This window comes from Aulonocara stuartgranti (assembly GCF_965226115.1).
Source record: "Aulonocara stuartgranti genome assembly, chromosome: 3".
Lineage (NCBI taxonomy): Eukaryota > Metazoa > Chordata > Actinopteri > Cichliformes > Cichlidae > Aulonocara > Aulonocara stuartgranti.
In genome coordinates this window covers 27,305,713-27,328,648 of record NC_138941.1, presented here as the reverse complement: position 1 = coordinate 27,328,648, position 22,936 = coordinate 27,305,713, and the positions used below count along the sequence as shown (strand labels likewise).

General features: G+C 38.9%; 1 protein-coding gene across 16 annotated transcripts; it reads left to right on the top strand.

Annotated features, from left to right (window-relative positions):
* LOC309702967 (uncharacterized protein) lies at nucleotides 1-21,293 on the top strand. 16 transcript variants are annotated; one of them, XR_014275804.1, is made up of 11 exons: nucleotides 1-18; nucleotides 1,600-1,631; nucleotides 2,757-2,783; nucleotides 5,018-5,048; nucleotides 6,590-7,915; nucleotides 14,618-16,664; nucleotides 16,849-16,985; nucleotides 17,075-17,296; nucleotides 17,385-18,590; nucleotides 18,777-18,913; nucleotides 19,000-21,293. XR_014275804.1 is itself a non-coding variant. In XM_082527656.1 (8 exons), the coding sequence occupies exons 6-8, from the start codon at nucleotides 18,564-18,566 to the stop codon at nucleotides 19,586-19,588; spliced, it is 753 nt and encodes a 250-aa protein (XP_082383782.1). In that variant the 5' UTR covers nucleotides 7,930-8,487; nucleotides 8,607-8,714; nucleotides 14,618-16,664; nucleotides 16,849-16,985; nucleotides 17,075-17,296; nucleotides 17,385-18,563; the 3' UTR covers nucleotides 19,589-21,293. The 16 variants fall into 16 exon arrangements, 4 of the variants coding, with proteins under 4 accessions (XP_082383782.1, XP_082383783.1, XP_082383781.1 ...); XR_014275806.1 differs by lacking the exon at nucleotides 1-18 and adding an exon at nucleotides 104-118; XR_014275807.1 differs by lacking the exon at nucleotides 1-18 and adding an exon at nucleotides 487-501.
* Nucleotides 21,294-22,936: the final 1,643 nt, after the last annotated feature.

The window sequence follows — 22,936 nt, the reverse complement described above, 5'->3', positions numbered from 1 at the left end:
TCGTTGAGTCCGCTCTGGGTGAGTGCCGCTGCTCTGCTTCTCTTCTTTTCTCCTAAATGTTTATACTCTGTTTGTGCAATTTAACGAGTTCTTTTAGTGATTTATAAAGCCAACCGAGGTATAACTCATATTAGAGTAACACAGTGGTTGATTTTTCCTAGTGAAACTTTGTCATTTTTGTATGTAAAAGGAGTGTGATGAGCTAACAACCCGATGCTAATGCCTAGCGCTCCTTTGAGCCCAGTGTGAAATGAAAATTTGACTGTGAACCACGGTTATCGTGTTGTTTTATTAATTACATTTGGTGTGTTTGTCAGTCTGTTACATAAGGTGCAGTTAGTTCTCTTCACAAATCAGTTGGTTAAAACAGCCTCATTCTTTATGCTGTAAAGTTTTTAACCAACCGCCATCTTAGATTCAGTGTCAGCTGTCGGCAAGATCAAAGGAGCCATTTTACCGCCTCTGACCGAACACGGGAGAAAAAGAGTCGCGTGTGTGCAGGTCTTGTGGGTTAATTAAGACAAAGGAGGGGGGGGGGGGGGGGGAACTGAGGATTAATCATAGGCTATGTCCCCACATACACCGGTATTTTTGAAAACGGAGATTTTCCGTTTCCGTTTTAAAAAACGATCCCGTCCACACATAAATGCAGAAATGAAGGAGAACACTGCTAGGAACATGCCAAAGCAGCAGGTGGCGCTATATTCTTAACCGTGTAGAAATGTTGGCCAATCAGAAGTCTAGAAACCTCGGTGGGAAATGGCAAACAAAGATGGGGCATAGAAGCAGAACCGAGTCATATGTGTGGAGGGACAGTAACTGTGTGTGTAAGCATTTAAACACTGCAGAGAGAACAATTAACAGTAACAGTATTGTAGAAATGCATTTCACCGAAACAATAACGTGGCGCACAGTGTGACGTCAAAAAAGGCGCTGCGTTTTCTCCGTTTCCATGTCCACACATAAATGCAAAAATGGAGTTTTCAAAAGATATCCTGGCAAGCGTTTTTAGAAATCTCCGTTTTCAGTGACCGCAAACGCATAGAAAAATCTCCATTTTCAAAAGTACCTGTGTACGTGTGGACATAGCCCAAGAATAATAAGAACTCCTAATATGTAGACTTTAATTTTTAAGAACTGTTTAACAAAGGCTTGTTTGTGCCAACCTAAATCTGCTGCACAGTTTAAATTCTCACTTTGTGGAAAATTAATGAAATAAACAACAGCCCACCTTCACATAAATAAAATATGGCAGTATATTATTATTAGTATGGTACATAGATATTTATTTTAAAAATACAGTATATTTACTATGATACTATGTGCAGTTAATAATATTTTAGGAAGTAGAATTTGAATGCAGACCACCTCAAATATTAAAGCCTTAAAAATATATCGTGCAGTTTTTCATGTATGAGTGTTTTGCAATCTTAACTGAGAGGTAGACCAAAGAAAACAGAGGAGAGTTGTTGTTTGTATTCCAGCTGTAGTAAACAAAGAAGTTTAGTGAATCTTTTTGACAACAGAGAGTGATGCAGTATTGATGCTAATTTGAGTTTTCTGATCCTGTATTTTTGCTCTTTGTCTTTTGTTACACAGAGTGAAATAGAAGCTTGGTTTTGCCTTTGCTGGTAAGTAAACAGTGATTGTAACTGAAGCAATATGAAACTGGGATTGTGTAACATGTTTAGCAATTTACATACAATAGTTTGGCTTTTTGTGATATCTTGCCATTTGCTCATGGGCAAAAACACATTTAGGTTTTATAAGCAGTAAGCCTCCCCACTAGACCTGTGAGTGTCCCTAAAAATGTCCCTGAAGTTTAATAGGCCATTTATGTCTAATTTTAATTTTAAAGGCTTATCAAAGCGTTTCTGTAGTAATTATTGTTTTTATTACACATGTTAAGGCCATTTGAGACTCTGCAATTAAATTTTGCCCTCTTTAGACTAAAGTGAGTTCATTTTGTCTGAGGTACAGTGCTGGGAAAAGTCTTTCTTCCTTGCAGATTTATTTTGTTCATGCTTTTTTGTCACATGTTTCAAATCATCTAACAGGGATGATATGAATAAATACAAAAAAGCATTTAAACATTTAAGCAATAATAAAAGACTAAGAGAACCAGAGTTGTGAGTAGGCAATGTTGTGTATGTTAAAGCCTGTGTGTAATTTATGTACACTAAGTTTAAATTAGTTTCTTAATAATTTGCTCGATACAATGTGTTTGAAAATTTTATACAAAAGGGAAATATTGCAAAATACAAAAAGATTCCTGCCAACAGGTACAATGGAAGGACTCTTTATTATAATTTTTGTAATTGCAAAAATGGTGTGCCACTGTTGTTACTATGACATGTCAAAATTTACATGTATTTTAGGATTTACATATTCAGATCAGAACTAAAACCTGATGAGGTTTTCCGTTGATTCTAACAGTTGTGGTTTTTCCACACTTTATTAAGCACTGACTTGTGATAGAAAATGATGGAGCTAAAAAGCCATAATCTGTACCAACAAATATTGGTGCCTCTTCTTTGCACTTCTGTAGTATGCATGCCTTTATTACACATGTTATCACCATGTGAGACTCTGTAACTGAAGTTTGTCCTCTTCAGACTACAGTGAGTTCATAAAGGCTTGAAGAAATTGAGGATTTTACTAGTTATTTCATGTCACAGTAAATTGGATTGTGTGCGAAGAGGTTCAACAGTGTAAGTCATTAAACAGTGATCTGATGTGTTGTTTCCTTTCTCTAGGATACTGATCTGATCGTCGCAAGTCTGGTAAGTATAGGTTTTGTCTGCGGTACAGTGCTGAGAAAGGTCTTTCTTCTTTGCAGATTTATTTTGTTTATGCTTTTTTCACGTTTCAAATCATCTAACAAGGATGACCTGGATAAATACAAAAAGCAGTTTTAAAGTGATGATTTCATTTTTGAACCAGAACAACCTGGTCTAATGTAAAAACATGTTGGTCTCTAATACCCAGCTGTGGATGCCCTGATAGCAACAATTACCATCAAGCATTTACAGTAACTGGTAATGACTGGTTTACATCACTGGTTGATTTTGGTCCACTACAATTTCAGAATTGTCTTAATTAGATCCAAACAGGGCAGGCAAGAAAAGAAAAAAGTCGTAATTAAGGCCCAATATAGGGTTTTCAAGTCATACCACGTATCTTAATTTCATTAAAGTCCAGACTGATTAGTTTATACCAAGTGTTTTGTTTCATTCATTCAATTGGACTTGCTTGTGTGCTTCAGATCCTAAGTGTGATTAAACTTAAGCCCAGGACCTGATGAGTTGATGGTCCTGAAGTAGTAAAGGAACTCTGGGACATCACAGTAACAGCACCATGTTTGACTTTAATGCTGGTATTTTTCTCTCACTATAGATGATTCAGTTTAGTGCAGTTCGTCAGCACAGCTGTTGGTTATCATCGAGATATTATTAGGCAACTTGTTTTTGCCTGTTCAGCTACAATATCTGGGAGGGTTTTTGTTTTCTGGGGTCTCCAAATCCTTAGAAATCTATTTGTAAACTTTTACAGAACTATATGTGTTTGTTTCACATTAGAGCAGCTCACGACTGGCAGTTTAGGGACGATTAAATATTCACATAGGGCAGGGGTCTCAAACTCCACTCTTCAAGGGCCGGTGTCCTGAAGCTTTTCCACGTGTCCCTGTTACAAAACACCTGAATAACATTTGTAGGTCATTAGTGAGAGTATAGAATTTGACTGTGTGCTGAAGTGGCATCCCCTAAGACTACTCAAATGTAAGTAATTTAAGTGTTTGGAAAAATGTACTTCTAAAAGTACTTTCATTGCATCATGTTCATTCACTCATGAGCTGCTATAACATGAATCAAATTCCTGAATTACCACCTCAGCATGCAGTCAGGTTCTGTAGAGTTTTGCTAATGACCTACTAATGTTATTCAGGTGTGTTGCAACAGGGACACATAGAAAAGTTTCTGGACACCAGGCCTTAAGGACCAGAGTTTGAGACCACTGGTGGTAGGGCATTGTGGATTTCAAAAGCTTCTTCCCTTAAATCACTGCCTAGAAACTGCTTTTTGTAATTTGTCATAATGACTTGCAAAGTATAGGTGGGATGAAAACATAAACATAAGACATTTTATAGTGGCCTGATATTTTTATCAAGGCTGTTTTTTTGAAAATAATCCTGGCTTAATTTACAAAAGATGAACTGTCTGAAAGTCATGTTTGTTTGTTTAAGAAATGTGGGAATGTCCAGCAAAGATCTTACATGCAACAGCTCAGATACAGCACTCACTTCTGTTCTTTTTATCATGAAATGATCTACAAAGAAATTACCATCATACTAAATTTTGCTAATTAGGCCTTAATATCAGCTATGATAAGTTTATCATAGATTTAGTGTAGTGCTTATTGCTGTGTATCAAACATGCCCCAAATGTGACTGAAATATGTAGAAACTGCTGTGTAGAAACTAGCTGTCTCCAAATTTCTCATTTTGCCAAAATACATACAGAGTGGCTTGAAACTGTCTGCTCTAACCTCAGTGTGTTGGTTTTGTTGGACCATATAATATTTACAGTAAGTTACTGTAGCAGCACGTCTTGGTGTAAGTTTATAGTGTGTTTTTTTTTTTAATTGTGTTAATAGAATTTGAATGCAGGCCACCTCAAATGTCAAAGCCTACAAACATTCCATACAAGCTATCATTTGTGATTGTTGCCTACTTTTAAATTGTGACATCACCATTTGATAAAGTGTGTAGTAGTAGGTGAAGCAAATCATTGGTTACGATCTCTACTCTCTTATGTAACTGAACCTAAATTTTGGAGCATTACATGACTCAGAAACTTGTGTGGCTTATTGCAAATGGATAAAACTACATATTACCTTTTATGAAGATGATCATCTTTATTAGGGTGCGGAAAAAGAAAACAGAGGAGAGTTGTTGCTGTCTAATGCTGATTGGAGTTGTCTGAGCCTGTATTTTTGTTCTTTGTCTTTTGTTACACAGAGTGAACAGCTCTTTGGCTTTGCCTTTGCTGGTAAGTAGACAGTAATGGTAATGTTTAGTAATTTACTTACAGTAGTTTGGCTATTTGTGTTATCTTGCCATTCACTCATGGGAAAAGACAAATAGTCAGGATTTAGAATCTGTAGCAGCAAAGCCCCCACACAGGACCACTGACTGCCCCAGAAAATGTCAATGAAGTTTAATAGCCCATTAATGTCTGATTTTAATTTTTGATGGCTTATCAAGTCCAAACATAGTTAAATGTCAGAGACATCTTTATGCAGTTGTTTGATTTCTCCTTATGTTTGTGGATTTAAGTGTGAGTATAGGTGGTACCTTAAACACTTAAGAGCACCACAGCTATCGATTTTTATTGTCTCTCTCATTCCACTTATGAATTAGCATGAAGTCAAAACGCTAGAAGTATTTTTCCTGAGTGACTGGCCTGAGTGCAGTTCACACTGCAGGCGAAAGCGCATCAAATCAGATTTTTTTGTCATGTTGGTATCAGTGATGGTATCATGGTATGACAGTGTGAACGGCACAAATCCGATATTTTAGAAAGCGACTGCTGTTTGAATTTCAATTGTCTTAATTAAGGTCCAAAATAGTGTTTTGAAATCATTTCACAGCTCTTGCTGATCATCAAGATGTTTTTAGGCAAATGTGAGAAGGTTTGTGTTCTTTTTGGCCAGTCAATAAATAATTTTGAGTTTAATGGATATAAAGTATTTAAAGCAGGAGGCCTGAAACTCTGCTGTAACCTCAGTGTGCGGGTTTATTTGGACCATATAATATTTACAGTAAGTTACTGTAGCAGCACGTCTTGGTTTGAGTTTATAGACTTAGTTTATTGTTTTAATAGAACGTAAAAATGTCCTTATAACAGTTCCACCATCATTTGTTAAACATTGTCATTCTGTTCACTCCAATAATTTACTGTAGAAGTCTTTAGTATTTAAAGCCCTACATGTACTGTATTTTTGAAATTATAAGGCATAACGTCAATAAACAATTCTGTTTTTAAGGCAGATTAAGCCAAACAAACAGTCAGATAAGTCAAACTTTATTCAAGTCATTCACAACAACTCTCAACACTGTTCAGTTGTAACACATAAAATACAGACCAATACACTCACTTTTTCAGTTCATTCCTCATCTACAAATCCATCAAACTCTTCATGGGTTGATCAGGTTGAAATCTGCTTCATAAGCATGTCTCTTAGCACGTGCCAGGTCCTTGTACACACACCATAATGTTATGTTGAAGCACCGTACAAATTACTCTACGAGGGTCCTGACTATGGTAGCCATAATGCTCTGACAATACATCAAGCAGCGCAGCTTTGTAGCTTACCAAAGTATTACTAAAATATTTGACAGAATTTTGAGCGCTGTGTACCACAGAAATCCCGTTCTAGGTCAGTAAGCATAACCAGAATCGATACACTAGGCACATTGTATGTTTTTGAGAAAATGACAGGGTTTTAGGTGTGCCATATAGTCTGAAGAATATGGTAAATCCAAGCATGTTGGAAATATGACTAATTCCATGCCTTTTGTGTCTTACAGGTGACCTGCTGCAGAAGATCCTCTCTCTCTATCATTATAAGCAATTCTGTCTATCCTATCACTCTCCCAACTCTATCTAATTTGAAAGCCATTCTATCTTGTATCCCTCTATCTCTACTGCTCTATCTAATTTGAAAGCCATTCTATCTTGTATCCCTCTATCTCTACCGCTCTAATTTGAAAGCCATTCCATCTTGTATCCCTCTATCTCTACTGCTCTATCTAATTTGAGAATCCAAGTTTTGAGAATCCTTTCAGAATCCAATTTTCAGAAATCCAAGTTACCAGAACTTGATCTATCTGTTACAGAATTCTGAGAGATCTCTGCTCTCACTGCTCTTTCTTTCCTGTCATTAAGCTCTCTCACATTCAGTCATTTTGCTGGAAATTACAAGTTGAATATACAGTAGTAGAATTACAGTACAGTGGAACTTATAGTAGAAACTACTTACACAGCCCTACATTTGTCATTTTAATTTTGCATTACACTTTGGAATTAACACTTCTAGTTTGGCTTACTTTGATCAATTGTATAAAATATCACCTCTTTATAAGTTTACTTGTAATAAGATAATCTGGTTATTTTGTAATACATACATTCAGATAAATAATAAATTAGATCCAGTCTGTTAGTCTGTTTCATTGGCTATAACATTTGACTGCAAGTTTATAGTACTATTATTTAAGGACAAACCCATTTTGTCACTCAGTGTAAGTATTCAGTTAGTATTGTCATCGAGAAGTGCCTGAGGACCCAGACTTCCTGTTTCCTGACTGCTGCAGAAAATCCAGCTGAAGAATCCTCATCACCTGTCATCTTATCACCACACCACCACAGCTCCATATATTTGATTTCAATTTTAGATATCTGAAAGATTTACATAAACTCCCCTAAGAGCTAAGACTTTTATTATAGCCTGTTGATTGTTGAGATTTATTCTGCATATCATTTTATAGAAGTTGTAATTATTTACCAGTCTGGTTAAAAAAAATATAAGTAAAATTATACAGTTTCTAAGAGCTACAATAAAACGGACCAAATTGTTTCCAGAGAACTTTGAATTTCCTTTATTTTGAATTTGGAGTACAAATCAGCTTTTTAACATCTATTCATATATTCATAAAAACATTTTACAGTATAATAGTACATTTCTCAGATTTAACAGTAACTTGAGGAGTTGTACGTTTTTCTGTGTTTCAAGGTTCAGTTTTGTTTATATTTGTGTATAACCACATATAAGCTCCAGATTGTACTTCAGCAAAATGCCAAGAAAAGGTCAAAGGTCAAAGTCCCTAAAGCTTAGATGGCAAAAGCAGAAAGAACAGGTGAATGTTTCTCAGAGCAGTGAGCAGGTAAAGGTGTGTGTTTCAGCTTTTCCCAGCACAGAAGTGCAGAGCAGTGTTCAGACAGCCACAGTGTCTTATGCAGATGTGGTAAAGAAAGGTGTTCCCTCAGTGTCTGTCCCAGAGTCTGAAGTTATGCAGGTAATCCAGACTGAACCCCAGCTAACTGTACAAACACAGCATGATGGAGAGACAGCCAAAGTATCTTATGCAGATGTGGTAAAGAGAAGTGTTCCCTCAGTGTCTGTCCCAGAGCCTGAAGTTATGCAGGTAATCCAGACTGAACCCCAGCTAACTGTACACAAACAGCATGATGGACAAGCTCCAGGACAGTCTCATGTACAGGTTACAAACAGTGAAAGTCCACGAGTGAGTAGCGTCTGTGCTTCCCGAAGCCAGGCCGCTCCTAGGTATGGAAAGTACCGGAATCAGCAATGCATGGCTAACAGCTTGGTTTTCCTGTCATTCTTACATGAGGATGAATTTATTACCAGAGCAGATCTAAACCGTGTGTTGGACAAAGGCCATGCTGTCTATTCAGATGCCAGACTGAGGTTTGTGAACAGCGTGTTTCTAGCCTGCGATGAACTTCCCTCAGTTGTTACCAGCCGCAGACACGAGTATCAAGTCGACATGTCTCAGTTTGCTCATTACGGCACATTTGATGGTACAGATCACTTTCCGAGCCTTGAACAGGGATTACAGTGTTTGGCTTCAGACGTTCGCTATGCTTTGCTAGTCATGGGAGGAACAGTCATCGCTGTTAGCAGGCTGAATTCAGGTGAATATGCATATTTTGACCCTCACCCACGTAAGTCTACTGGTATGCCATTGTCGCTAAGTGTAAGTGGTGGAACTGCAGTTATGTTGAAATTCACACGTCTTAATGACATGATTGACAGGATCAAACGTTTGTACAGAATGTTCAGCATCGCACCAAGCTGCACTTATGAGCTACAGCCCATCGAGTTTCACAGTGAAAACGCTGCTGACCAAAGAGATGCTAATCAAACCACCGAATACAGACAAACAGCTACAAGTGCACCAGCACCAGCTTTAAATGAACGTGTTCATGAATTAAACTCTGAAATATACACTGAGCAGACACGGAAACCTGTGACCAAAGATTTAACCAGTGAAGTAATGTCATCCAGAGTTGATTCTTCAAATGAGACAGCTGCTCCCAGAAAAAACCATCATCCTTCTGATTATTTTGAAAAGGAAACCTCTGCATCCTCTGTGAGAGAAACTCAGGTAACACCAGATTCTATTCCTCAGAATGATTCAAACAGTGCCTCCAGTTCAACTATGACAACAGAGGGACTCTCAGATAAACTGCTGAAATATAGTAAACATGAAAGGCAAAAAATGAGGAGAAGATTATTGACCCAACAAAAGCTACCACAGAGAAAGGAAAATCAGAAGACGAAAGAAAGGCAGATGTACAGGTTTGATGAAAGCTTCAAGGCAAAGAAAAAAAACTCAGCTCGGAAGTCTGATGATCCTGATCACAGACAGAAAAGGATTCTGTACAGAAATGAACTGTATAAATTAAATGCTACCTATAAGGAGAAAAAGAAAGAACATTTGAGAAAGATGTATAGAGAAAGTGCTGAAATTAGAGATAGAAAAAGAGAACGTGTCATAAGGACATATAAAGACAATCCCCTATTCAGAGATAAGCAGAAGGAACGTATAACAAGAAAATATAGAGAGTCTTCCATATTCAGAGATAAGCAGAAGGAACGTGTAACAAGAACATATAGAGAGTCTCCCATATTCAGAGAAAAGCAGAAGGAACGTGTAACAAGAACATATAGAGAGTCTCCCATATTCAGAGATAAGCAGAAGGAACGTATAAGAAGAATATACAGAACTTGTGCTGGATTCAGAGAAAAACATAAAGCTTACATGAGGTCATATGTATATAACCTATATAAAGAAAGCGAAGAATTTAAAAAGAAAAAACGATTTTACATGACTAAGCGGTATGGAGAAGAGAAACAATTTCAGCAACAACACAAGGACAATATGAGAGAACGAATGAGAGTAAAATATTGGAACGGTTTTTCTTTCAGACAGATGCATAATATCAGATGTGCAATGAATATAAAACGGAAATATCGCCAGATGCATCGACCAGCTGAGAGTTTACAGAGTCATCCAGAGAACACTTTAATGAATGAGGCCATATCTCGTTTCAGATCAAACATTAAGTCAGCACCATCTTATGTTTGTACTGTTTGTCTAAAAGCTTCTTTTCCTAATCAGGTGAAAATCTGCAAAAGACAAAATTACTCAAAACACCAGACTGTAGCTCATCAGTGTCTAACTGGTAAATATGTTCATGTGTGTGATGAAGCATGTCATGATCACTGCAGCTTTCCTGTTGAGAGAAAAAAAGAGTATATCTGTCACACGTGTCACAGTTCCCTCAAAAGTGGATGCATGCCCAGGCTTGCTGCTGTTAATGGTTTAGAACTGCAGGATATTCCAGCTGAACTTTGTGATCTCAACATTCTGGAGAGACATCTGATTGCCAAATGCATACCATTTGCTAAGATTATTCCTCTTCCAAAGGGGAGACAGAGACTCATACGTGGTAATGTGGTGTGTGTACCATCTGAAGTCCAACAAACAGTTGACTCTTTACCGAGGATCAGAAGCCAATCACAGATCATGAGGGTGAAATTGAAAAGACGACTGTGCTACAAAGGCCATCAGCTGTTCCAGACTGTCACCTGGTCTAAACTCATTCAAGCTCTGCGTAAACTGAAACAAATTCATCCACAGTACACAGATATTGTTATCAGAGATGATGCATTGCTTTGTGATCCAACGTTACCTGATGATGACAGCAGTGATGAAGCCAGCATGGCAAGTGATGATTATAATGAAGCAGATTTAATGGAAATTGACAACTATGAAAAAGATGCCCTTTTGTGTGAAAGTGAGTCTCAAAGTGACCAAGATATTAATATGCAATCTTGTGATGAACAACCAGAGGAACAAAATCCAGATGAACCAGAAAGTGATTTGAACAATGGAGGTTTTGCTCTAGAAAGTTGTCTGCAGCCTGTTGACATTTCAGAAGAGATTCTCTGTTTCACTGATAACACATATTGTGTGGCTCCTGCAGAAAGAAACAATCCTGTTAGCTTCTTCAGAACTCCTCATTTGGAAGCCATGGCATTTCCTGTGCAGTTTCCTACTGGTCAGAATACACTGGATGAAATGAGACGTCTCAAGCTCACACCGAGTGCATACTTCAAGTCAAGGCTTTTCAACATTGATGCAAGATTTGCTAAAGACACAAATTACCTGTTTTTCTCACAGTTTGTCACTGAAATACACTTGGCTAATTCCAGCATGACAATACAGCTAAGGAAAGGTAAAACTATGACGAAAGATGGACGCAAAATCACATCAGGAATGTTACAAAGTAAGACAGAAGTAGAGAAGCTGGTAAGAAATAAAGATGCAATCAGATTTATGCAGCCACTCAGAGGAACTCCAGCTTACTGGCAGAAAACTACCAGAGATCTATTCAGCATGGTTCGCCAAATAGGAACACCTCAGTTCTTTGTCACTTTCTCTGCTGCTGAGATGAGATGGCCTGAAGTGATTCAAGCAATAAAGAGACAGCAAGGTGAAGAGGTTGATTTTGAAGCCCTGGACTGGTCAGAAAAGTGTGAAATTCTAAGATCAAATCCAGTAACCACCATGCGAATGTTTGATAAGCGTGTTGAGGCTTTGTTCAGAGATTTGCTTTTTTCTCCTGCACAGCCCCTTGGTGAGATCATTGATTACTTTTACAGAGTTGAGTTCCAGCACAGAGGTAGTCCACATATACACATGTTGCTGTGGATTCGAGAAAAGGTAGAAGCAGATGTGGATGACGACCAAACTGTCTGTGACTTTGTTGACAGATACATCTCAGCTCAACTCCCTGATCCAGAAAAACAACCTGAACTGCACAAAAAAGTCACTGAGCTACAAAAGCACAGCAAAAACCACACAAAGACATGCTTTAAGAGTGTGAACTCTGGTTGTAGATTTGGGTTTCCCAAACCACCAGCCACAAGAACAATGATTGTGAGACAGGATGAGGATTCAGACACTGAAGCTGCAAAAGCCAAACTCAGACCTTTGTTGAACCTGCTGAAGGAACCTGAAGCTGCTTCCCTCACCATAGAGCAGATTCTGTCACGATGCAACTTGACAATGAATGAGTATGAACAATGCCTCCAAGACATAAACAAGAAAACAGCTCTGATTCTGAAACGTGACCCAAATGAGTGTTGGATCAACAATTACAACCCAGACCTGCTTGAAGCCTGGAACTCTAATTTAGATGTCTCATTCATTTTGAATGCCTATTCATGTATAGAATACCTCTGTAAATATATAACAAAGAAAGAATCTGGCCTCTCTGAATACCTGAAGACAGTTATTGACAACTCTGATAAGAACACCGTCAATGAGTGTGATGAAATGAGAGCTGTGATGCAGGCTTACTCAAAAAAGAGAGAAATCAGCGCACAGGAGTGTGTGACTCGAGTCTGTGGCCTAAAAATGAAAAAATGTTCCCGCAGTGTTGTATTTGTACCAACAGATGATAACCCAGTAAAAATGAGTCGGCCCATGAGCTTCCTGGAAAGCACAACACACGACAGTTGTAATATTTGGATGACAAGTTTGAGTGATAAATACAAATGCAGACCTGAGACCCCAGAATATGAGGAAATGTCACTGGCTGATTTTGCTGCCTTGTGCAGGTTGGTGAGTGGTCCAAATGAAGGAAAAGATGTGCTTCCTCTTCTAAACCAGCTTGGATTTGTACAAAGGCGAAAGAATGATAAACCAGCTATAATCAGATATTACCACTGTTCACAGGAAAAAGATCCTGAGCAATATTATGGTCGACTGTTGAGACTTTACCTTCCACACAGATCAGAGCAGGAACTGAAACCACAAGGGTTCCAAACCTATCAGTCCTTCTACAACTCAGGTTTTGTACGACTTCCATGTTCAGACCACAGTGAGTCTGTGAAAAGGGTTGTGAAAAGAAATAAAGACAAGTATGAGAAGAACTCTGAGGATATTGAGAGTGCACTGGAAGAGTTTGAACAAAATAGGGATGTTGTGATTGATGAATGGTGTAATCTTGCTCCTGAATCTGAAGTTGTGAGGCTGCAATGCGATGAGAATCTTCCTGAGAGACATTCTGATGATGAGAACGAACAGGAGAATGTCCCCGACTACAGTCGTCAGTCTGATGCTGTAACAGAGATCAGAGCCATCAGAGAACAACCTGCAGTAGATCCAGCCGTGGTACGTGTAATGTATCAGAATCTGAACCAGAAGCAGGCCTGCGTGTTCTATGCCATAAGAGACTGGTGTATTCAGCGAGTTTGTGGTTTGAACCCAGATCCATTTTTCTTCTATATCAATGGTGGTGCAGGAACTGGAAAGTCACACCTGATTAAGTGTATTCACTCTGAAGCATCAAAGATCCTGAGCAGACTGCCTGCTAATGCAGAAGAAGCTGACATATCAAATCCAACTGTTTTACTGACTTCATTTACCGGTACAGCAGCTTTTTCTATCAATGGCTCTACATTACATTCTCTACTGAAACTACCCAGGAGTCTGAAACCACCCATTCAAGGACTTGGTAACCAACTGGATGAAGTCAGATCTGAGCTGATGAATGCTGAAATTATTGTTATTGATGAGATTTCAATGGTTTCAAAACCCCTTTTTGCTTATGTGGATGCAAGACTGAAACAAATCAAAGGCACTCAGAGACCTTTTGGTGGAATGTCAGTTTTAGCTGTTGGAGATTTTTACCAGCTGCCACCAGTGCGACAGTCTAAACCTCTCTGCGTTTACGATCCAGAACAGATTGACCTATGGCAGGAACATTTTCAGATGATCACTCTAACCGAGATCATGCGTCAGAAAGATGATGTGGCCTTTGCAGAGATGCTGAACAGGATTAGAGTCAAAGAAAAGACAGATGAGCTTTCTCAGTGCGACAGAGATTTGTTGTCACAGGCTGTGACTGCACCAGAAGAATGTCCAACTGAGGTCTTACACATTTATGCCACCAACAAGAATGTGGAATCCCACAACACAGATACCCTGAAGAAGCTTCATTCAAACATCATAATCATCAATGCAGACGATTTCCAGAAGGATAAATGTACAGGCAGAATGGAACGAAGAGACAAACCATTTACAGGTGGGAGAAATGATTTACCTGACACTCTGAATGTTGCTGAAGGAGCTCAAGTCATGCTGACCAGAAACTTGGACACACTAAACGGTTTGGTCAACGGTGCTTTTGGTATACTGGTAAAGGTGGTGAGATCTGAAAATGATGGACACATAATTAAACTGGGGCTCAGGATGGACAACCGGCAGCCTATGAGACACAACCGCAGTGCTAATGCAGCTTCTGATGATCTGGTTTACATTGAGAGAGCAGAGGAGAGTCTGAAGTTTAAAGGAGCAGTACGCAGACAGTTTCCTGTAAAGCTAGCATTCGCTTGCACAATTCACAAAACTCAGGGTCTTACAACACAGACAGCTGTAGTTTCAATGAAGAACATTTTTGAACCAGGTATGGCTTACGTTGCTCTCAGCAGGGTGACGTCTCTCAGTGGACTCTATTTGCAGGACTTGGATGAGAAAAAGATTTACGCCAATCCCGAGGTAACTGCAGCGCTCCAAACCATGAGACAAGCCAGTGTTGAGGAAATGATGCCTCTTCTTCAGGTCAGAGAAACAGCCAGCAGACTTGACACTCTTACACTGATCCATCACAATACAGAGGGTTTGCCATCTCACATCAGTGACATCAAGAGTCATCATGAAATGTGTTTAGCAGATGTTTTGTGTCTCACTGAGTCTCACCTTCAAGGCTCCTTTGTTGCAGACAGTCTTCATTTGGATGGCTACACCATGTTCAAACGCAACAGACATGTGTCCTACACAAACTTTCCTCACATGGCCAGCAGAAGTGGTGGGGGAGTTGTTGTGTATTTGAGGAATCATTTTCAGGTTCAGGTAAAACAGTATCTGCATAATGTCACTGATCTTGAGTTTTTAGTGTTGAAGGTTCAGGCTCCATTCCCTGCACTCATTGCTGTTGTGTACAGACCCCCTGACTACAGTTTGACACCATTCATGCAAAACCTGGTAAGTCTTTTAGATTCACTTGAAATAATGGACTGTCACCCAATAATTGTGTGTGGAGATTTTAATGAGAACCAGTTGCAGAGTGGAAGAAAACAGATTCTGGAGCAGTTTCAGTCGAGAGGGTATTCACAGCTGATCACTTCTGGCACTACAGACAAGAACACCCTGCTTGACCTCATTTTTATTTCTCAGCCACAGAAATGTCTATATTCAGGTGTTCTGAGATCATATTACAGTTACCACAACCCTGTGTTTTGTGTCCTGTCCTCGAGCCAATCATGAAGTCGTCTGGTGAGTTTTGAAACAATTACAGATCATGTTTGTTACAGAGTTTACTGATTGTAGAGCATGAAAAATATTTTTCATTGAAAAAATTGTCTTCCCTACTCTGTCTGTAAGAAGACCCTTTCTTATTGCAATGTTATTAATCATTTCACCAAATCATTGCTGAACTTCATGCAGAGCAGAGAACATCTGCTATCATGCACCTCTGATCTGAAATGTGCTGCAACATTTATTAAACCAACATCATTTCTTTTATTCTCATGTTTTAAATGACTAAATCTTTTTACTGTGACGTATGTAGCTCAACAAACGAGATCTTCCCCTCCAAGGGCTTTAAAATATGAAATAGTAAATAAATAAATCCCACATAAATGCAGGTATTTATTATGGCTCACATGAATAAATACAGACAATTATATTTTCTTGATTATAGTAGCTTTTGTAGAATCAAAAGTTTTTGTGATGAATGAGTTTTTGCTTATCATGTTTTACAGGTAAAAAATGTCAAAAGTTATAAACTATCTTTAGGCTACCAGAGATGTCTATAATGATACATTATGTAGAGAAAAACATTAGTACAGCTTACAGAATATGTATAAAAACTGATTTAGAAGTAAATGGATAGTTTTCTGAAAGTTCCCGACTACAGTTTAACACCACCCACCCAGATCAGCCCCCAAGTGTCTATGTAATGCTGGTATGGTGTGTGAGTTTGACTTGGCCTTTATCCGGGTGGGTTTGGGTTTGGGTGGATAAAGGCCAAGTCAGAATTCTCTGAGCAGCTGGAAAAAGCTGCTAATAAACAAAGACATCAAAAAGTGTGGGCTTTAGGTGTAGCCCCCGCTTTCTGATGCACTAATTAGACTTAGTAACCGACACCCCATACCAGCATTACATAGACACTTGGGGGCTGAGCTGGGTGGGTGGTGTTATAAGCACGTGTTTTGTTAGATATATTTTTTCAGACACCATCTTCATGAACTGCTGAGCCAAACCTGATCCATCAGTGCTGGACTGCACAGATAACTACATGCCACAAGGAGACTGCTGTGTTATGAATTGCCATACCAGTGTGTCTTCAATGGAGAAGATGACACACTCATCACCTGACCTCCTGCCTGATCTGGAGACCATCATCATGCTACCACACTACACACCTCTGAGACCATCAATGATGACTCATACTGAGGAAACTGTATTTCCTGTCAGAGATGCTCAGTGATCCTCAGAGCAGAGAGAGGTATCATTCTTTATCTTTGATAAAAAAAAATGTCAGTGTTTTTAATTCAATTAATTAATTAAAATCCTGTTTATTGCATAAATAATTCCACACTCAAATGATTATACTTGTTGACACTTTTTGAGTTTTAATTGACATTATGGATTACAAATCTATGCTTTTTCTACTCTGTCTCTCTGTGCAGGTATTGCTGTCTTCTGAGTTCTTCAGTGTCCCAACTGAGACATTCAAACCTCATTGCAGAGCTCATGTCTTTCCTCACCATCATGCGAGTGTGAGATTGCTCTGGATTCTGGTTATGTGGCCCACAGCACCTATAAGGTATTTCAATATTGTTCATTGTATAACTTATTTGTAGTTTTTAGGGTTTGTACAGACAAATAAAATGTTCCTTTTTCTGTATTTTTTAGAACAAGCTCGTCCAGTGTGCCTGCATTCCAGCTTCTTAGACTCTACGCAAGTGGACAGAGTATCAGTGTTTGACCACTCTTACAGACACTGACTTCTGTCAACTCACTGCTACTGATCAGGCACTTCATCCAGGAAGACAGAGGGCTGCAAGCCTGTCATCATTTCCAGTGTGGCTTTGTATTCTTGGGGTAGCATCAGATTTTTCCCACAAATATTCAAAGGTAACATTTATTTTAAGCTTAGTTATTAAATCAAAAGTCTTCTCTTGTGTTATGTCTGTGAAGGTTCTCATGGTGTCCTTTGATGTAGTCTCTCTCTTTACTTGCATACCCACTACGGAGGCCGTGGAGACTGTCAGAAAACGACTACAAGAAGACAGCTCCTTGGAAGACAGGACCAACTTCACACCCGATCAGATTTGCACACTGTTAGACCTCTGCCTTACCACTACATATTTCAAATACAACGAGGGTTTCTACAGACAAAAACATGGCTGTGCCATGGGCTCCCCCGTGTCACCTATTGTAGCCAACCTTTGCATGGAGGAAGTGGAAAGGAAGGCTCTTGGCTCTTTTAAAGGGAGAGTACCCAGCCACTGGTACAGATATGTAGACGACACCTGGGTCAAAATCAAAACTCAAGAAGTGGAATCCTTCACTGCGCACATTACGCCGTGGATAAAAACATCAAGTTCACCAGGGAAGACACAAAGGACGACTGTTTGCTTTTCCTGGACTGTGCTGTGCACATTGAAGAGAACGGCAACCTCAACATTGAAGTTTATTGGAAGCCCACACACACGGACCAGTACCTCCTCTTTGACTCCCATCACCCTCTGGAACACAAACTTGGAGTAATTAGGACACCCCCCCGGGCAGAACATGTTCCCTCTAAGCCTGAAGGGAAAAAGAAGGAACACAAACATGTAAATGAAGCACTTAAAACATGTGGCTGTCCTAATTGGGCGTTTATAAAGTCAGCAAAGATGCACAGAAAAGAACATCAGATACCAGCGAGGGAGGATAAGAAAGACAGATGCAACAACATTGTCATCCCCCATGTACTAATTAGACTTAGTAACCGACACCCCATACCAGCATTACATAGACACTTCGGGGCTGAGCTGGGTGGGTGGTGTTAAAAGCACGTGTTTTGTTAGATATATTTTTTCAGCCACGGCACAGTCTCCTTTGTGGCAAAACCTTCAAACTTCACCATCCTCAGCTGAAACAACAACATCTTAACACCATCTTCATAAACTGCTGAGCCAAACCTGATCCATCAGTGGTGGACTGCACAGATAACTACATGCCACAAGGAGACTGCTGTGTTATGAACTGCCATACCAGTGTGTCTTCAATGGAGAAGATGACACACCCATCACCTGACCTCCTGCCTGATCTGGAGACCATCATCATGCTGGCACACTACAACCTCTGAGACCATCAATGATGACTCATACTGAGGAAACTGTATTTCCTGTCAGAGATGCTCAGTGATCCTCAGAGCAGAGAGGTATGATTCTTTATCTTTGATTTTTAAAAAAATGTCAGTGTTTTTAATTCAATTAATTAATTAAAATCCTGTTTATTGCATAAATAATTCCACACTCAAATGATTATACTTGTTGACACTTTTTGAGTTTTAATTCACATTATAGATTACATATCTATGCTTTTTCTACTCTGTCTCTCTGTGCAGGTATTGCTGTCTTCTAAGTTCTTCAGTGTCCCAACTGAGACATTCAAACCTCCCTGCAGAGCTCATGTCTTTCCTCACCATCATGCGAGTGTGAGATTGCTCTGGATTCTGGTTATGTGGCCTGCAGCACCTATAAGGTATTTCAATATTGTTCATTGTATAACTTATTTGTAGTTTTTAGGCCTTAACACAAATAAAATGTTCCTTTTTCTGTATTTTTTAGAACAAGCTCGTCCAGTGTGCCTGCATTCCAGCTTCACAGAAAAGAACATCAGACACCAGCGAGGGAGGATAAGAAAGACAGACACAACAACATTGTCATCCCCTATGTAGCCGGTGTATCAGAAAAACTCAGGAGAGTTTTCTCCAAATACGACATCCCAGTGTACTTCAGACCCAGTAACACACTCAGACAGAAACTGGTTCACCCGAAAGACAAAACTCCTAAACACAAACTTAACAATGTGGTGTACGCTGTACAGTGCAGCGAGGAATGCCCAGACTTCTACATCGGAGAGACCAAACAGCCACTTCACCAGCGCATGGCACAACATAGAAGAGCCACCTCCACGGGACAAGACTCAGCAGTTCATCTGCATCTAAAGGACAAAGGTCACTCTTTGAGGATGCCAATGTTCACATTTTGGACAGATGGAGGAGTGAAAGAAGCCATTTACGTCCACTGTGAGCGACCATCTTTGAACAGAGGCGGTGGTTTACGACACCAACTGTCAGCCATCTATAATCCAGTTTTGAGTTCCCTCCCCAGACACCGTAACGTCCACTCACATCCTGGGAGTGGGCGTGGGTGATTTCCTGACCTCAGGAAATCACATGATAGGGTGGGGCCAGGTTTCACAATGAGCTCACCCGAAACCCTGGCTGATTGGGACCCACACCCACTTTCACACCTTGGCTCATGTGATTAGGTAGAGGATCATCAGGGGGTTCTTTGTCCCTCTTTGGGGGGAAACTCCCACTGGGTTTAAATCTGGGACTCTCCACCATTGACCCTTAGAACTGAAGAAGCTTCTCGGATGAGAGGTGAAACGTCTTCAAGGAACTCAAAGAAGTCCAGACGCTTTTCTTTCCAAGCTCCTTAGACTTCACTTGTGTTAATTACATTTTATTTGTTGTTGTTTTCTTTTAGATTTATATGCAGTGATTGGATGTGGTGGAGCTTTGTTAACCGTGTGGAAAACATCTGTTTGTGATGATATTTACAATGAGGCTTTAAGGTGACAGTTTCCATGTAATTTCAATCCTTTTACTAAGCAAAAACATGTTTGCAATTAACATATTTTTTCAGTTTTGTCTTTTGGATTTATGGTTAACATTCCTCTGTGACAGCAAATACTAAACTGGTCCAAGTAACCAGCATATCATTGGTCAAAGGCAAAAAGGACCACATGTCACACTAGCAATGAATTTTTGACTGTGTTTGTGTTAGTATAGAGTAGGTCTAACAGTGGTTTTCCACATCTGCTCTAATATATATAGATAATGGGTCAGACATATAAAGTCATTTTGAAAAGTTCATAAAGGTCATTTATATGTGTTCCTCTTTATCATTTTATATCAGGTCACACAGCTGACTTGAGTTTTGATCAGAGTAGAACCATAACATTCATGCTAATGGTTCTACTGTTTACAGTTACTTTATGATGGATTTCACCCTGGTCACAGCACTATGTGAAAAGCTGTTAGAGGTAAAGTTAAGCCAATTAATACATCATCATAAGTCACTCTCTAACGCAGGGCAGTGATTATTATTCACTGTAATTTATTCCACAACAATGTTCTTTATTTGATTCTTTAAATATGCACATCGATTGTTTAGCTCTGTGACTCTCCACACCTGAAATATATCACAATGTGGACTTCATTTCGACAGTATTTTGTAGATTGGTACCATATTTATCATCGAATCATCTTGTGCACTTATTAACTAAATGTTGTTTGTTTTTTTTTTTTGTTTGTTTGTTTGGGGGTTTTTTGTTGCCATTTTTACCTTTCACCAACTGTGTAAATTCTACAATTTTACCTTGGTTTTGTTTCACATCAGTTTATCTGCTGGCTGGTATTCCTGTCTTCCTTCTCTCACCCCAACCGGTCGCAGCAGATGGCCGCCCCTCCCTGAGCCTGGTTCTGCTGGAGGTTTCTTCCTGTTAAAAGGGAGTTTTTCCTTCCCACTGTCGCCAAAGTGCTTGCTCATAGGGGGTCATATGTCATATGATTGTTGGGTTTTTCTCTGTATCTATGAAGCGCCTTAAGGCGACTTTTGTTGTGATTTGTTGCTATATAAATTGAATTGAATTGGTTTTCTTTCTTTTCGAATGTTTCTGGTCATTTTTCACAGTTAAACAAGTAACTTTGAGGTTACGTCATCGTTTTCAGCTGTTATCTGTATACATTTTTTTCCTAATAATTACATTTCTGCAAAATTATAGCAGTTCTGGTAAGTTGTAATATTTCTGCCAAGTTATTAATTTTTTAATAAATTATTACATTTCTGCTAAGTTGTAGCTTCTGGTAAACTACAACATTTCTGCTGAATTGTTATGTTTCTTCTAAGTTATTGCATTTCTGCTAAGTTATTACATTTTTGCTAACTTGATGTTCTTCTGCAAAGTTATTAAAATTTCAACAACTTTTTAAACACTGACTTTGATTTCTTCAGCTTCTTCAGCTATTTTCAACTATTTTCAGCAGACAGCTTCAGCTTTACAGTTTCCTCTAAGTGATTGCAGTTCTGCTAAGTTATTCCATTTTAGCAAAGTTCCTTTGCTTCTGCAAAGTTTTTACAATTTCTGCAACTTTTCAGCTTTTTCAGCTACTTTTTGCATACAGCTTCAGCTTTAAGCATCCACACTGCATTTTCGCAGGAAATGCAAATTTTTCTAGTTATTATTATTATTCCGGGTGTTTCCGTACACTTTTCGCCGTTTAACTACTTCCACAATTTTTGTGCTATTTTCACCGTTCAAACTTTAAACTATTCAGCTATTTTTGCTAATTCCTGCTACGATTTTTGCTATTTTTAACTATTATACTTTTTAAAATATTAAGCTTTTTTCCTTTAATTTGTCCCATTGAAATGAATGGGAAACTTCTGCAATTCTGCTAAATTTTGCCTGTTTTTGAAACTTAACTACTTCCTCATATTTTCACCTAGAACAACCATTCAAATTTTAAAATGTTCACAAATTATTTGGCTATTCAGGTATGATTCAGCTTTTTCAAATCTTCTACTGTTTTACTTTTATGCCTCTTAAAGTTTTGAGTTGCAAAATTGTGATTTTTCACAAAATACATGTGTTGTTATGGTTGCTATGCTCTTGGCTTCCAGTGTGCCACTGAAGGTTTTGCAATTTTCACTTCATGTCCGAACAACTTCCTGCTACTTGCTCAATTTTCACTCAACTTCCACAAATTATACATCAAAACGTAGGTATTTTTGCTGGCTTTCAGAAAATGTCACCATCATTGTTGTGGGATTTATAGAATTTTTGCAAATCTCCTCAGACTAACACAAGGTCAGAAAACTCTCCATATAAAGTGAATGGAGAGCTTGTTCAAAATCACCGCTGGATTTCTGTAATGAGAGGCATATTCGAATCGTCATATCTCCTTAACGAAGCAAAGTTAAGACATGAGGCTTGTCCCCGAATATCTTCAGACACCCCTGACGCTCACAATTCAAGAATTTCTTTCTCACCTATTACCGTTCTGAAATGAGTTGGACTTGTTTGAGGGTAGGAAATTCGTCCTTCGCTCAGATTTCTTCAGATTTCAAACTGTGGAAATGAACCACTTTTTTCTCTCGTCATAACTTTTTGTTGGATTTCCACAGAGACCTGAAAATTTCCATGATTGTTCACCAAAGCCTGCTGTCTCTTACGGTGAAAGAATGATATCGATACTCCAAATAGATTTCGAGTTAGAAAGCGTTGTTTGAGGGCAAGTCAAGGCAGTTTTTGCTTCGCTCTACTCAGTTATGGTGCATTACAAGTCAAATATCTTTAATAATTCATATTTTAATGATAAATTGTAAACACTGGAAGATTCCCCCATCTCTTCTGAACAAAACGGTGTAAGAATGACCGCTCTAGCCCCTACGGTTTGGAAATTATGGTCATTTGTTTGAGGGGAGTCCTCAC

What these genes read in the sequence shown, in the direction of transcription:
- LOC309702967 (XM_082527657.1), top strand. Translation starts at nt 18,564, where the DNA reads ATGCTCAGTGATCCTCAGAGCAGAGAG. An exon ending in GTGATCCTCAGAGCAGAGAG is followed by an intron (nt 18,591 to 18,776) that starts GTATGATTCTTT and finishes CTCTCTGTGCAG; the next exon opens with GTATTGCTGTCTTCTAAGTT. An exon ending in TGGCCTGCAGCACCTATAAG is followed by an intron (nt 18,914 to 18,999) that starts GTATTTCAATAT and finishes TGTATTTTTTAG; the next exon opens with AACAAGCTCGTCCAGTGTGC.